Source organism: Oncorhynchus mykiss, chromosome 5, assembly GCF_057628025.1.
Source record: "Oncorhynchus mykiss isolate SJ-2025 chromosome 5, ASM5762802v1, whole genome shotgun sequence".
NCBI lineage: Eukaryota > Metazoa > Chordata > Actinopteri > Salmoniformes > Salmonidae > Oncorhynchus > Oncorhynchus mykiss.
Window position 1 is genome coordinate 15280580 of NC_143026.1, and position 12788 is coordinate 15293367.

Here is a 12788-nt window from a genome sequence, read left to right on the forward strand (position 1 = left end):
ATATCGCACATCGTGCACCATAAATAAAGGTTTCATGTACCACGTGACATGGATGTCAATATGGCCACCTCCTACTGGGTATGAGGAACGCCAGCTGATTGGGCAGAATATAATAGTCGAAAGATCAGATATCGCTTTACTCATTTATCCTGATATGTGCAGTATTTACCGGGTAAGTCTATTTGTGATGCTTTCAATTCATTTTAAATAGCCGGTATTCGACCATTAAACGGTTGAACGAGAACTCAACTCAGTACATTTGTCAGATTATTTTTTGCTAACGTTAACTAGGATGCGGGGTCGCCGCATCCGCTGAAATTGCATTCAAGCATTTCTCACTACAGTGAGAGGGATCTGTAGCAAGGCCACGTTATGTAGCAGTTCAAATGCATAAAGCCGAAAAGCTATTTGATATCTCGAATGATCATGAATTAACGCTTGTTACCATAAATCGTTCGTTTTAAAGATACCGTATAAATAATTTGAACCCTCACCACCTCTTGTATGAGAAAAATGTTGGAGTTAAGGCATTTCTACTTGTCTAGACTTGCCCTTTTGTATTGTCATCTCTAGACTTTACTGTCTAGTACAATTTCTGGTAAATAATTCATCCATAGCAATTATTAGTCATGATCACTTTTAGCTACATGACAGTTCATTTGGGAGTGAATGCTAAGTGTGGCAATCGGTCATGGGCATTATGCCGCGTTCACATACTAGTCGAATCTAGAAAATTTCCAGTTATACACGTGTGATGTTTAACCAGTTAGCATGTCGGACATTTCCGAGTTTCCTAATTCGACTGGCGACTGAACGCGGCATTAGTCAGTGGGCCAAGGTTCAGTGCTATTTCAACAGTCGATATGGGGTGTGGATCTTTTGAAATAAGTGTGAGTGTAATGGGAAAACAATGGTTTAATTTTTCTAATATATTCAACGTTTTGATTCTCATTAAATCGTTTTTCACTGTATTTTGCTTCAGCCATTTTGATACTTTGTCTTCACAGATACAGGACAGGCCTAAGATTGTGGACTAAAATAAGAACTAACCATGATGTGTGCAGCAGAAAGGAATTGACAGACCTTTTAAATAAGAGATTTGTGTTCGAGCTGGAGTCCTCTGCCATGAACCGCCCTCCCTCCCTGTCTTCTCCCCCGATTGCAACCATGCAGACCAACCCGGTACTGGTGGAGTCTGCAGTGGTCTTCTCTGTGGTGATGTGTGTCCACATGGCCGTGTGGAACCAGCACTCCTGGTGCTGCGTGGCCCTGGTCATCCAGGCCTTCTACGTGCAGCACAAGTGGGACCGCCTGCTCCGTAATGGCAACGCCGTCTTTCAGTGGCGCCTGTCAGCCAACAGCGGCATCGTCCCAGCCGTCATGGTGATGCCCCTGCTGGGTGTGGCGCTGCGGGAGAAGTGCGCCGCCTCGGGGAACGTCTACTTTGAGCGTTTCTCCATGGTGGTCACAGTGACAGGCATGATGCTGGCACTGTTCCTGTCGCTCCTCGCGCTGGGCATCACAAGGCCAGTGCCCACCAACACATGCGTGATTGCTGGTGTGGCGAGCAGTGCCATCCTGTACACAGTGAAGCAGACCCTAACGGTGTCGGAGGTGATTGAGGTTCTGGAGGTGCTGCTGATATTCGTCTACCTGAGTCTGATCGTGCTCTACCTGCTACCGCGCTGCTTCACGCCCGGCGAGGCCCTCCTCATCGTCGGGGGCATCAGCTTCATCGTCAACCAGCTCATAAAGCGCTCACTCAACATGGCTGAGGTTAAAGGGGAGCCTGTCCACTACTTCCTGCCCGTGGTGGTGGTAGGATCTCTTCTCCTAGGGGTGTTTTTCGCCCTGCTCTTCTGCTTCATGGAGTCTGAGACCTGGGTGTCATCGCTCTTCTTCCACATGATGACGGCTGTGCTGGGCCTGGGGATCCTCATGCCCTGGCTCTCCCTCCTCATCCGCCGCCACCCCATCATGTGGCTGCTGGACTTTGTGACTCTGAACGACAAGCGTCTGTGCCTGCTGGGGTACTGGGTGCTGTTGGCCACACTGGCCACCCTGGTTGTGCTGCACCAGAACTACCAGCGCCAGTCAGGCTCCAAGAAGCACCAGGCCTCTACGGTAGTCAGAAAGTACTTCCACCTCATTGTAGTAGCCACCTTCGTCCCAGGCCTGGTGTATGACCGCCAGCTCCTACACGTGGCGTCCGTGGGCTGCCTGGGGGCCTTCCTGCTCCTGGAGTATGTGCGCTACTTCCGCATCCGCCCGCTGGGTCAACTCCTCCGTCAGTTACTCACCCTGTTCCTGGACGAGCGTGACTCTGGACCTCTCATCCTCACCCACATCTACCTCCTCCTGGGCATGTCCCTGCCTATCTGGCTGTTCCCGGGGCCCTGCGCCCCCAAAGGCATCCTGCCCGGGGCGGGGGGCCTGGTGCCCTACGCCGGGGTGCTGGCGGTGGGTGTGGGGGACACAGTGGCGTCGGTGTTCGGCAGCAGCATGGGCGAGATCCGCTGGCCGGGCACCAAGAAGACAGTGGAGGGCACCGCCACGTCGGTATTTGCCCAGATCATCGCTGTGGCTATCTTCCTCATATTCGACCCCACCATCAATCTGAACTCCACCTACTCATGGATCGTGGGCTCCATCACCATGGTAGCCATGCTGGAGGCCTACACCTCGCAGATAGACAACCTGCTGCTCCCGCTTTACCTCTTCATCCTGCTGCTGCTCTGATGGCCCCCGTGGAGCACCGCACACAGGTCATGTTTGAGATCGACTACCTTGCAGTCGGCGGCGGCAGACTGACAGATCTGCAAATCATAGTGAGTATCCGTTTAGGATGCAAGGCGATTTGTAGATCAGTTGGTCTCCTCAGTCTGTGATCAGCGGCTGAGAAGATGCACTTAAACACAGCCACACGGTGACCTCTTGACCAGAGGTCAGAGTGGAAAGGCTAACCAATGTAATTTCTGAATTTTAAAGTCTAAGGGAATGTATGGAAATCCTCATTGGATGACTGAGGATTGTTTTGTTTTGTTACTTTGTGAGAGTAAAAGTTCTGATCTGTTATATTATGTTGCATTGATAATCTCTCCACTAACATGACCGTGTGTGGGAAAATCAATATGGCTGGCACAAAGAAGGATGAAGTACAATCTGATAGCACTGCTAGCTAGGGAATGAGCTTGCATACATTATGAGAAATACATGAAGACGGAACATACACTCTAGATTTTGCTCTTCATGTTGTGGGACAACAGCATGACAATAGAATCAGTGATGTTCAGCTAGAATACAACAAGTTGGTTAAAAATACACACTTTTTTTTTCATATCAGTTGCTTGGTGAGGATAAGGGAGGTTAAATAATTTTGTTTGAGAGCAGGGTCGTATTCATTAGGGCACACCGTAGCAAAATGTTTGGCAACGGAAAATGAAAACGAGCATTCCTCATTGGACAAGTTTGGGGTAGTCCCGCCTTGTTTCAGTCTGTTTTATTCTGTTTGGTGCCTAACCACTGTTGATAATGGCTGACCCTGGCCATGACCCCACTCTGCAAAGATGTCTCAGAGTTGGGATATGCAAGAAAATAATACATTTCCAATTCACACATGCGTATTAACACGTGTACATGTGTAAAATAGGACAAATAGAAGCACCCACATTATTATTATTATTATTATTATTAGTGAATATGACCCAGCTCTGTCTTGATGGAGGTGGGGGATTCGAGGGACAGAGGATGAATGTCCCTGAGTCACTGTAACACGCTGAAATCCCAAACTACTGAATTATACAACAGGAGATGGAGTTCAGTACATTGGACAAAATGTATTTTAGCCAGAATTAAGTTTCCCTGCCCTGATCAGCAGTCATGGCAGACACTGGTTAATGGCACGTTTTAACAAATTGTGATGGGCTTCTTTTTTTTGCTAAAGGAAAGCTACCTTTGTACAGCCTTTTGAAGAACATAATTTGATCATTTGTTTTTCAGAGCATTTTTTTGTTGTTACAATTTCATCTAACTATAATATATTTGCATTTCTTGTTGTGGCAATATTACGGACTGATTGCGGGACATATTTGCCTTAAAGAAGTATATTTTGTATCACACATTACCTAGTACTGTAGGTACTCTAGCTGACAGCATGGTTTGTGTTGAAGTAGACTGGTTGATTCTTCAATATGGCAGCAGTTTATACACTATAGCATGACATTTAAACATTTTGAAATCCTTTACTGTAACTTGTATACAGAAATTACCCTACAGTGTCTTTTCAGTTTTGTATGAATCCTTTGTCTTTTATCCGGGTGTTTTGATAGGACCCTCTCCAAAATATACATGAATTTCCTTAACGTTCACCCCCCCCCCCCCCAAAATCTGATTTGTATATTGGAAATCAATTGTAGAGATGATATAACAGGGCCACATGTCATGAACATATTGAATTCATGTTTTGTTAAATTTTAAAGTGATTAAATTCATTTCCTGATAGTGTTTATAAGCTGCAGGAAGGTATGTATTTATGGTGTAATGAAAGTAACTACATGTACCTTTTTAAAATTAAATCAGCTAACATTGAGATGCTATACTAGTTATCTGTAGATGTATCTTTCGCTATCTGGCTGTGTTTAGACAGGCAGCCCAATTCTTCTGATATTTTTCCACTAATTAGTCTTGACCAATCAGATCAGCTTGTTATCAGAATTGATCTGCCTGTGTAAACGCCTCTAAGTCAGACATGTCACGTTAAACCACAACTGTCCATAGCAGTGGAGGCTGCTGAGGGGAGGATGACTCAATGTCTGGAATGGAGCGAATGTAATGGCATCAAACACATGGAGACCATGTATTTGATACCAATCCGCTCCAGCCATTACCAGAAGCCCATCCTCCCCAAATAAGGTACCACCAACCTCCTGTGGTCCATAGGAGCCTCTGCGTTCCCATAGCCTAGTTAAACTAGACCGAAATTGGCACTCAAACCATAGAGTGCACATTGAGTCTGGTACAGCCAGGCTCCAATTCCCCTTCCTCCAGTTTACTGTGCATTCTGGAGAGACCTTCTCTTTTTATAATGTTTGTTTACTTGTTTTCTCAGCATGGAACTGACAGTATTTGATGAATCTGTAATAAATAAGTAGTATTTTGTTTGTTGCCTTTTCCAATAATCCGTAATGATAATTTATGAGCTTTTTCTTGCCTTTGACAGGAAACACTTGTATTGCATGGCAGATTGTTGCATCATTAAAGGCCTTTTATGCTAGATGTTTGTCTGTTTTTCATCCAGAGATAGCAGGGTATATTTGTGGGCATAATGTCTCACATTGATCTATCAGGAAGACATACCTTGATGAGGCAAACCTGTTTATGATCAGAGAGAAGATAAATTGGATACTTAAGGGAATCTGAATGAGATTAACTGCTAAAACACATGATTTGAATTAACTGTTCTACACACAAACACATTGGTTCATTGCTCACTTCAGTGTGCTACTACTAAATGTTCACTAATCTTATAAAGCCTAACTACATGTCTTCTGACTAATACCCTGAAGCACGTGCACACACACAGGCAGCCCAATTCTGATAATTGTTTTCACTAATCTTCTCTAGGGACAAGTGAAGGTGTCTTCCTCTGTCCATCCATTCAGTGTAGTGGCAGACATAGTGAACCAGGATTACTTGGTGTACAGGGCAGGGAAAGGAAGGTCCTCTGTGGGCTGTAACCTGTCAAAAAAGAGTGAGGAACACCTTTACCTCAACACCTTCTTATATCCCCCCTAATCTCTTACTGTATTTATTTCAATGTATCAGAAGTGTACAGCGTGACGCCAATGCCTCATGTGTGCTATTCTGTGAAAGACCTGACGAAGATCCATTTGGAACACTCACTAACCAATAAAAAAGGTGTACATTTAAATAATAAGGTCCGAGGTGATGTGGTATATTGCCAGTATACCACGGCTAAGGGCTTTTCTTACACGCAACGCAGAGTGCCTGGACACAGCCCTTAGCCGTGGTATATTGGCCATATTACAATCCACAGAGGAGCCCTATTGCTATTATAAACTGGCTACCAATGTAATTAGAGCAGTAAAACTAAATATTTTTCTCATACCTGTGGTATACGTTATGATGTGCCGTAGCCTTCAGCCATTCAGAATTCAGGGCTCAAACCACCCAGTTTATAATTAAGCAATAAGGCCCGAGGGGGTGTGGTCTATGGCCAATATACCCCGGCTAAGGGCTGTTCTTATGTACGATGCAACGCGGAGTGCCTGGTCACATACCACAAACCCCCGAGGTGCCTTATTGCTATTATAAACTGGTTACCAATGTAATTAGAACAGTAAAAATAAATGCTTTGTCCTACCTGTGGTATACAGTGCATTTGGAAAGTATTCAGACCCCTTCACTTTTTCCACATTACAGCCTTATTCTAAAATGGAATATATCATCCTTGAGATGTTTCTACAACTTGATTGGAGTCCACATGTGGTAAATTCAATTGATTGGACATGATTTGGAAATGCACACACCTGTCTATATAAGGTCCCACAGTTGACAGGGCGTGTCAGAGCAAAAACCAAGCCATGAGGTCGAAGGAATTGTCAGTAGAGCTCCAAGACAGGATTGTGTCGAGGCACAGATCTGGGGAAGGGGACCAAAAAATGTCTGCAGCATTGAAGGTCCCCAAGAACAAAGTGGCCTCCGTTATTCTTCAATTGAAGAAGTTTGGAACCACCAAGACTCTTCCTAGAGCTGGCCGCCTAGTCAAACTGAGCAATAGGGAGAAATGGCCTTGGTCAGGGAGGTGTCCAAGAACCCGATGGTCACTCTGACAGAGCTCCAGAGTTCCTCTGTGGAGATGGGAGAACCTTCCAGAAGGACAACATCTCTGCAGCACTCCACCAATCAGGCTTTTATGGTAGAGTGGTCAGAAGTAAGCCACTTGACAGTAAAAGGCACATGACAGCCTGCATGGAGTTTGCCAAAAGGCACCTAAATGACTCTCAGACCATTAGAAACAAGATGATCTTGTCTGATGAAACCAAGATTGAAGATTGAATGCCAAGCATCACATCTGGAAGAAACCTGGCACCATCCCTAAGGTGAAGCATGGTGGTGGCAGCATCATGCTGTGGGGATGTTTTTCAGCGGCAGGGACTGGGAGACTCAGGATCAAGGGAAAGATGACTGGAACAAAGTACAGAGAGATCCTTGATGAAGTCCTGAGTGCTCTGGAGCAGGTTCTCAGACTGGGACGACAGTTCACCTTCCAACAGGACAACAGCCCAAAGCACACAGCCCAGACAACGCAAGAGTGGCTTCGGGACAATTCTGTGAATGTCCTTGAGTGGCCAATCCAGAGCCCGGACTTGAACCTGATCGAACATCTCTGGAGAGACCTGAAAATAGCTGTGCAGTGACACTACCCATCCAACCTGACAGACCTTGAGAGGATCTGCAGAGAAGAATGGGAGAAACTCCCCAAATACTGGTGTACCAAGCTTGTAGCATCTTATCCAAGAAGACTCAAGGCTGTAATCGCTGTCAAAGGTGCTTCAACAAAGTACTGAGTAAAGGGTCTGAATACTTATGGAAATGTAATATTTAAGTTTATTTTTAATACACTTGTAAAAACCTGTTTTTGATGTATCATTATGTGGTAGTGTGTGTAAATTGATGAGGGGGAAAAAACAATTTAATCCATTTTAGAATAAGGCTGTAACGTAGAAAAATGTGGAAAAAGTCAAGGGGTCTGAATAATTTCCGAATGCATTGTATATGGGCTGATATACCACGGCTGTCAGCCAATAAGAAATTCAGGGTTCGAACCACCCAGTTCCTAATTGAGCATTGACTATTACCTATTTTCCTGGATTATGTGTGTTTGACTTCATAGGAAGAGAACATTGTCATACACTCACCAGTTCTCAGGGTTCCATTTTGTCTCCTGAGACTCCATGATGTGGAAAGTGTAGACATGGCGCGATTTTTCTGACGCGTTCTGCTCACTTTTATGGACAACCTTTCCCTCGATCAGCACCACCCCACCTGAGCAGAGACAAAATAGATAGACAGTTACTTACTAACCTGCTATCAATGTTTCTCTATGGAACAGTCATGAACCTGACAGACCAGTTTTCAAGTCAACTGTGCATGTTGATACTTTCTGATTGTAACTCAGCTTTAACGGTTACTAAAGACTACTTACTAAAGAAAAGTCAATGAAGTGTTAACTGGCTGTGTGCTTCGGTCTGTACCACTCAGTACCCTTTGACCCCCACTCCTCCCTGCTCCCTCTCACACAGTGGAAAAGACAACACTGAGGTCTGTTTGGCAGTTATTAACCAACCCTTTTGAGGTCAGTGTCCCAGATGTCAAGAGCGAGGCACACTTTGGTTTATTTTATGTAAATATTATGCGACCCACCATTACAGGCCAGTTGACAGTTAGCAGTAGAAATGAGCCACATACCTTTTTTGACAGGTGCAGGTATGAACAGCTTATCGTCATAGGTTGCCTCTCTCCCAACAAAGTCTGTCAGGGGATAGGTGCCTTCAGGGGTCCGAACCATACGTCGGGTGATACCATCTAGAGGGAAGGGGGAGATCATGGTTTGAATTACATGCTGACTCCTTAGGGGGGCACCCCTGTTATTCAAAACCTGGTTGAGACTGATGAAGGCAGTGGTTCTCAATTTACTTGAACTTGTTTTGAAATCTCAAAGGAGGAGCTGAGATAAATAACCAGTCCCGTGTCTCGGCACCAATGAATAATGAATGGACTTTTAATATGGGTCAAAGGTCATCATTAGTGCCTTACTGTTGTGTGAGCCGGGGATGAACCACAAGCAGCCATTGTCCAGGGTGGCATCCTCCAGGGCGATCCACACGCCCATCACCCTGCCCAGGGGCTCCGTGTGGAGGAATGTAGCATCTTGGTGGGGCGTCACTGACAAACAAGCAGGCAAAGTGCCATATGGGGTTCAAAATACACACACACACACACAAAATCACAGACACAGAAACTCTACAGTATTCGTAAACAGTTGTTTCAGTCATTTTCTTACCTTCTCCACCGATCCCTGGTTGCTGAAAAACACAACCGAGTAATGTCAGGACCAGTTACCACACTTTCTAAAGAAACAGTCAGACTAGTGAAAGGTAAAAAGCTGGTGTGCACTCTACCTTGAAAATGTACATGCTTTGCAAAATCACAGGACTCTTCAGACCAAGCTTCTTGGCTATACCCTGGGAGATAAACAGAGCAATCAAATCAAATTTTGTAAGTCACATGCGCCGAATACAACAGGTATTACAGTGAAATGCTTACTTATGAGCCCCTAACCGACAGTGCAGTTTCAAAAAAATACAGATAAGAGTTAAGTCTGTATTATTCAGTGTTAGTCTAACTGTAACAGTTTCTGTTGTGTCCTTTACTGACTAGCTGCTGAAGGAATTCTCACCTGAATCTTGGGTGAATGAGTGGCAGTTTTGTATAAAGGCTCATAGGCATGGAGTGCTATTGGAGATGAAAATGGATCATGAATACTGTAGATTACTGGATACTAAATCTATCTGATAGTCTTGGCAAAAAAAATGATTTTCAAAACTTTTGAAAGATAATTCCCACATCTAATCAAAGATTTGAAACTCACCATGTCCAATTTTGTTGAGAGAGCGTTCTTTTGGCACGGTGAAATCTCCTATAAAGCAAGTGACACTTAGCTGTCAATCAATGTCAAATAAATCCAACACATTCTATATTGCTTCACATTTCAGTGAGATGAGAGATTAACCTTCATTCATAATAAGGCCTCACCTTTATCATCAAAAACTCCTTTCTCAAAGAAGAAGCGGATCTTATCTCCACTGGTGATGAAGTAGTCAGCGTTTCCCTGCAGATAGATAAGGATAAGGTATTCCAGCTATAAGATCAAATCAAAAAAATTTTGTGCCGAATACAACAGGACCTTACCATGAAATGCTTACTTACAAGCCTTTAACCAACGATGCAGTTCAAGATTTACTAAATAATATTTACTAAATAAACTAAAGTAAACAATAAAATAAAAAGTAACAAAATAACGAGGCTATATACAGGGGGTACCGAGTCAATGTGCGGGGGTATAGGTTAGTCGAGGTCATTTGTACATGTAGGTAGGGGTAAAACAGCAAGTAGCAGCAGTGTAAAAACAAAGGGGGAGGGTGTCAATGTAAATAGTCCAGGTGGCCTTTTGATTAATTGTTCAGCAGTCTTATGGCTTGGGGGTAGAAACTGTTAAGGAGCCTTCTGGACCTAGACTTGGCACTCCGGTACCGCTTGCCGTGCGGTAGCAGAGAAGACAGTCTGTGACTAGGGTGACTGGAGTCACTGACAATTTTTGGCCCTTCCTCTGACACCCCCTAGTATATAGGTCCTGGATGGCAGGAAGCTTCGCCCCAATGATGTACTGGGCCGTACGCACTACCCTCTGTAGCGCCTTACGGTCTGCTGCCGAGCAGTTGCTATACCAGGCGGTGATGCAACCAATCAGGATGCTCGATGGGGCAGCTCTAGAACCTTTTGAGGATCTGGGGACCCATGCCAAATCTTTTCAGCCTCCTGAGGGGGAAAATGTGTTGTCGTGCCCTCTTCACGACTGTCTTGGTGTGTTTGGACCATGATAGTTTCTTGGTGATGTGGACACCAAGGAACTTGAAACTCTCAACCCACTCCACTACAGCCCCGTTGATGGGAATGGGGGCGTGTTCAGCCCTCCTTTTCCTGTAGTCCACGATCAGCTCCTTTGTCTTGCTCACGTTGAGGGAAAGGTTGTTGTCCTGGTACCACACTGCCAGGTCTCTGGCCTCTTTCCTATAGGCTGTCTCATCGTTGTCGGTGATCAGGCCAACCACTGTTGTGTCGTCAGCAAACTTAATGATGTTGGAGTCGTGCTTGGCCATGCAGTCGTGGGTGAACATGGATTACAGGAGGGGACTAAGCAAGGGCCCTGTGTTGAGGATCAGCGTGGCAAATGTGTTGTTGAACGCTGAAGTCAATGAACAGCATTCTCACATAGGTGCTCATTTTGTCCAGGTGGGGAAGGGCAGTGTGGAGTGCGATAATGTTACACAGGTGACAGCCAGGGTCACACATGAGCATTGGCAAAGGAATTATTATAAAGATAATTCTAGAGGGAGGAAATGCATAGGAGGGAATAAAGAACCTTACCTGCATCTTTATCATTTTAATAGGTAGGCATGGAGAAGACACATGGTTGGGTCAAATGGTGCAGAAAGCAAACCAGTTCACTCAATGTAGGCTTCAGCAGACATAATCAATTCCTGTGCAATCCCACCAGGCACAGATGTCGGCTCAACATCTCGTTTTGATTTACATTTGGTTGAGTTGTCAACTAATGTGAATTCAACACGAGCCCCCCCCCCCCCCCCCTTTCACTGGATTTAGGTTAAAAATTGGGTGAGAAAAAATGTCCCTTACATTGATTACTTTTTGCAAATCAGTTTTCCAAGTTGATTCAATGTCAACACATTTAATGTTTTTCTTGAAATAACGTGGAAGTGACGTTGAATCAACCAGTTTTGCCCAGTGGGATGTTAACCTGTGTTTTCAACTGCTCGTCGTGATTAGTGGAGAACTGGATCCGACAATGTTCTGGAACGTCCATCCGGTCCACGATCTCTCCCATCCTCAGCCGGAGCTCATCACACTCCGCCGGGCTGAGGAGCCCGTCCAGGATCAGGTACCCGTCCTCCTGGTACTGTTGAAAAGGTCCAGAAAGTATTCACCACCACAGTATATGCACACTAGAGTCCTATAGAAATAAATTGTTTGGCTGTTACTTGAATTTTCACAAAATGTGTTTACGTTAGTTTCGTTTTTTAATTAGAATTGTAGCCGAGGTCTTGGCAGCAGCTGAAGTTATGTAAATGTTGCTGATGGTCTACAATGAATTCAGGGAGTAGGATGCATGTGCTACGTTGTAAATCACTTGAATCACGGGCATGCAAGTTGCATTTTCACTGTATGGACAAAAATGTCACATTGTTGCACAAAATGTAGCCTACTTCTCATATCTGTGCAGCCTACAGGATAAGTAACGGATTTACTGAAATGATATAAATGACGATAGCCATCGCTATGAGAGCCATGACTACGCAGGATTGACAGTAAATACAATACAAAATTATTATAAATATATACGCTTAGGTCTACATTTTAGGCTGACCTTTTTCGCATCTTGATCTGTTAGAAAGTCCATGCGGAAAACTCAAAATTAAGCTCCGTATCCAATTTAACCGGGTTCTCCTGGTCTAAACTGTTTAGAAGTACCACGTGATGTAGACGTCTAACTCGATTAAAATGTAACAGTAGTGAAGTAATAGGATTTTCGATGTTAACCATTTCGATGCTGCTGCTCGGGACCTAGGCCTAACTGTATCTGCAATTCATCCCCAAACGCCATTGTTATGGGTGTAAGATTTCACAGTGATGCCATCTGTTGGTAAATGTTCATTACTGCAACTCTTGGGTTTTACCGGGGTGCTTGAGATACCCGGATGTGTTGTGATGTACTGAACAAGACTGGTTACTCGCATCAATGTCTCTATCTCGTTATTTAACATTCAAACAGCCATCCCATCCAAACGCTTGAACTGGATAGTGGGCATTCTTTAAAACTGTTGTACATCGGCTGTTGCTGAGATTTTAAAGGCTGGTTTCCCAGATTAGGCCTATTGTTCTGGACTAAAAAGGTACTTTGAATGGAG

At 44.5% G+C, this 12788-nt stretch overlaps 2 protein-coding genes across 2 annotated transcripts; one reads left to right on the plus strand and one right to left on the minus strand.

Annotated features, from left to right (window-relative positions):
• The first annotated feature begins 2 nt into the window (after positions 1-2).
• On the plus strand, positions 3-5272 carry dolk (dolichol kinase). The gene is made up of 2 exons (XM_021601856.3): positions 3-172; positions 1008-5272. The coding sequence occupies exon 2, from the start codon at positions 1126-1128 to the stop codon at positions 2737-2739; it is 1614 nt and encodes a 537-aa protein (XP_021457531.1). The 5' UTR covers positions 3-172; positions 1008-1125; the 3' UTR covers positions 2740-5272.
• Positions 3230-12517, minus strand: phyhd1 (phytanoyl-CoA dioxygenase domain containing 1). The gene is made up of 11 exons (XM_021601858.3): positions 12248-12517; positions 11621-11779; positions 9838-9913; positions 9674-9721; positions 9482-9537; positions 9204-9266; positions 9086-9107; positions 8839-8967; positions 8491-8607; positions 7941-8067; positions 3230-5736 (listed from the first exon to the last, which is right to left on the minus strand). Exons 1-11 carry the CDS (start codon positions 12278-12280, stop codon positions 5688-5690), a joined length of 879 nt encoding a protein of 292 aa, XP_021457533.1. The 5' UTR covers positions 12281-12517; the 3' UTR covers positions 3230-5687.
• Positions 12518-12788: the final 271 nt, after the last annotated feature.

Coding starts and splice junctions, on each gene's coding strand:
- phyhd1 (XM_021601858.3), bottom strand. CDS start 12,280: ATGGACTTTCTAACAGATCAAGATGCGAAAAAG. Junction 9,914..11,620: donor ACGAGCAGTTGAAAACACAG/GTTAACATCCCA, acceptor ATCTATCTGCAG/GGAAACGCTGACTACTTCAT. Junction 9,108..9,203: donor AAAGCATGTACATTTTCAAG/GTAGAGTGCACA, acceptor TGTGTTTTTCAG/CAACCAGGGATCGGTGGAGA.
- dolk (XM_021601856.3), top strand. CDS start 1,126: ATGAACCGCCCTCCCTCCCTGTCTTCTCCCCCGATTGCAACCATGCAG.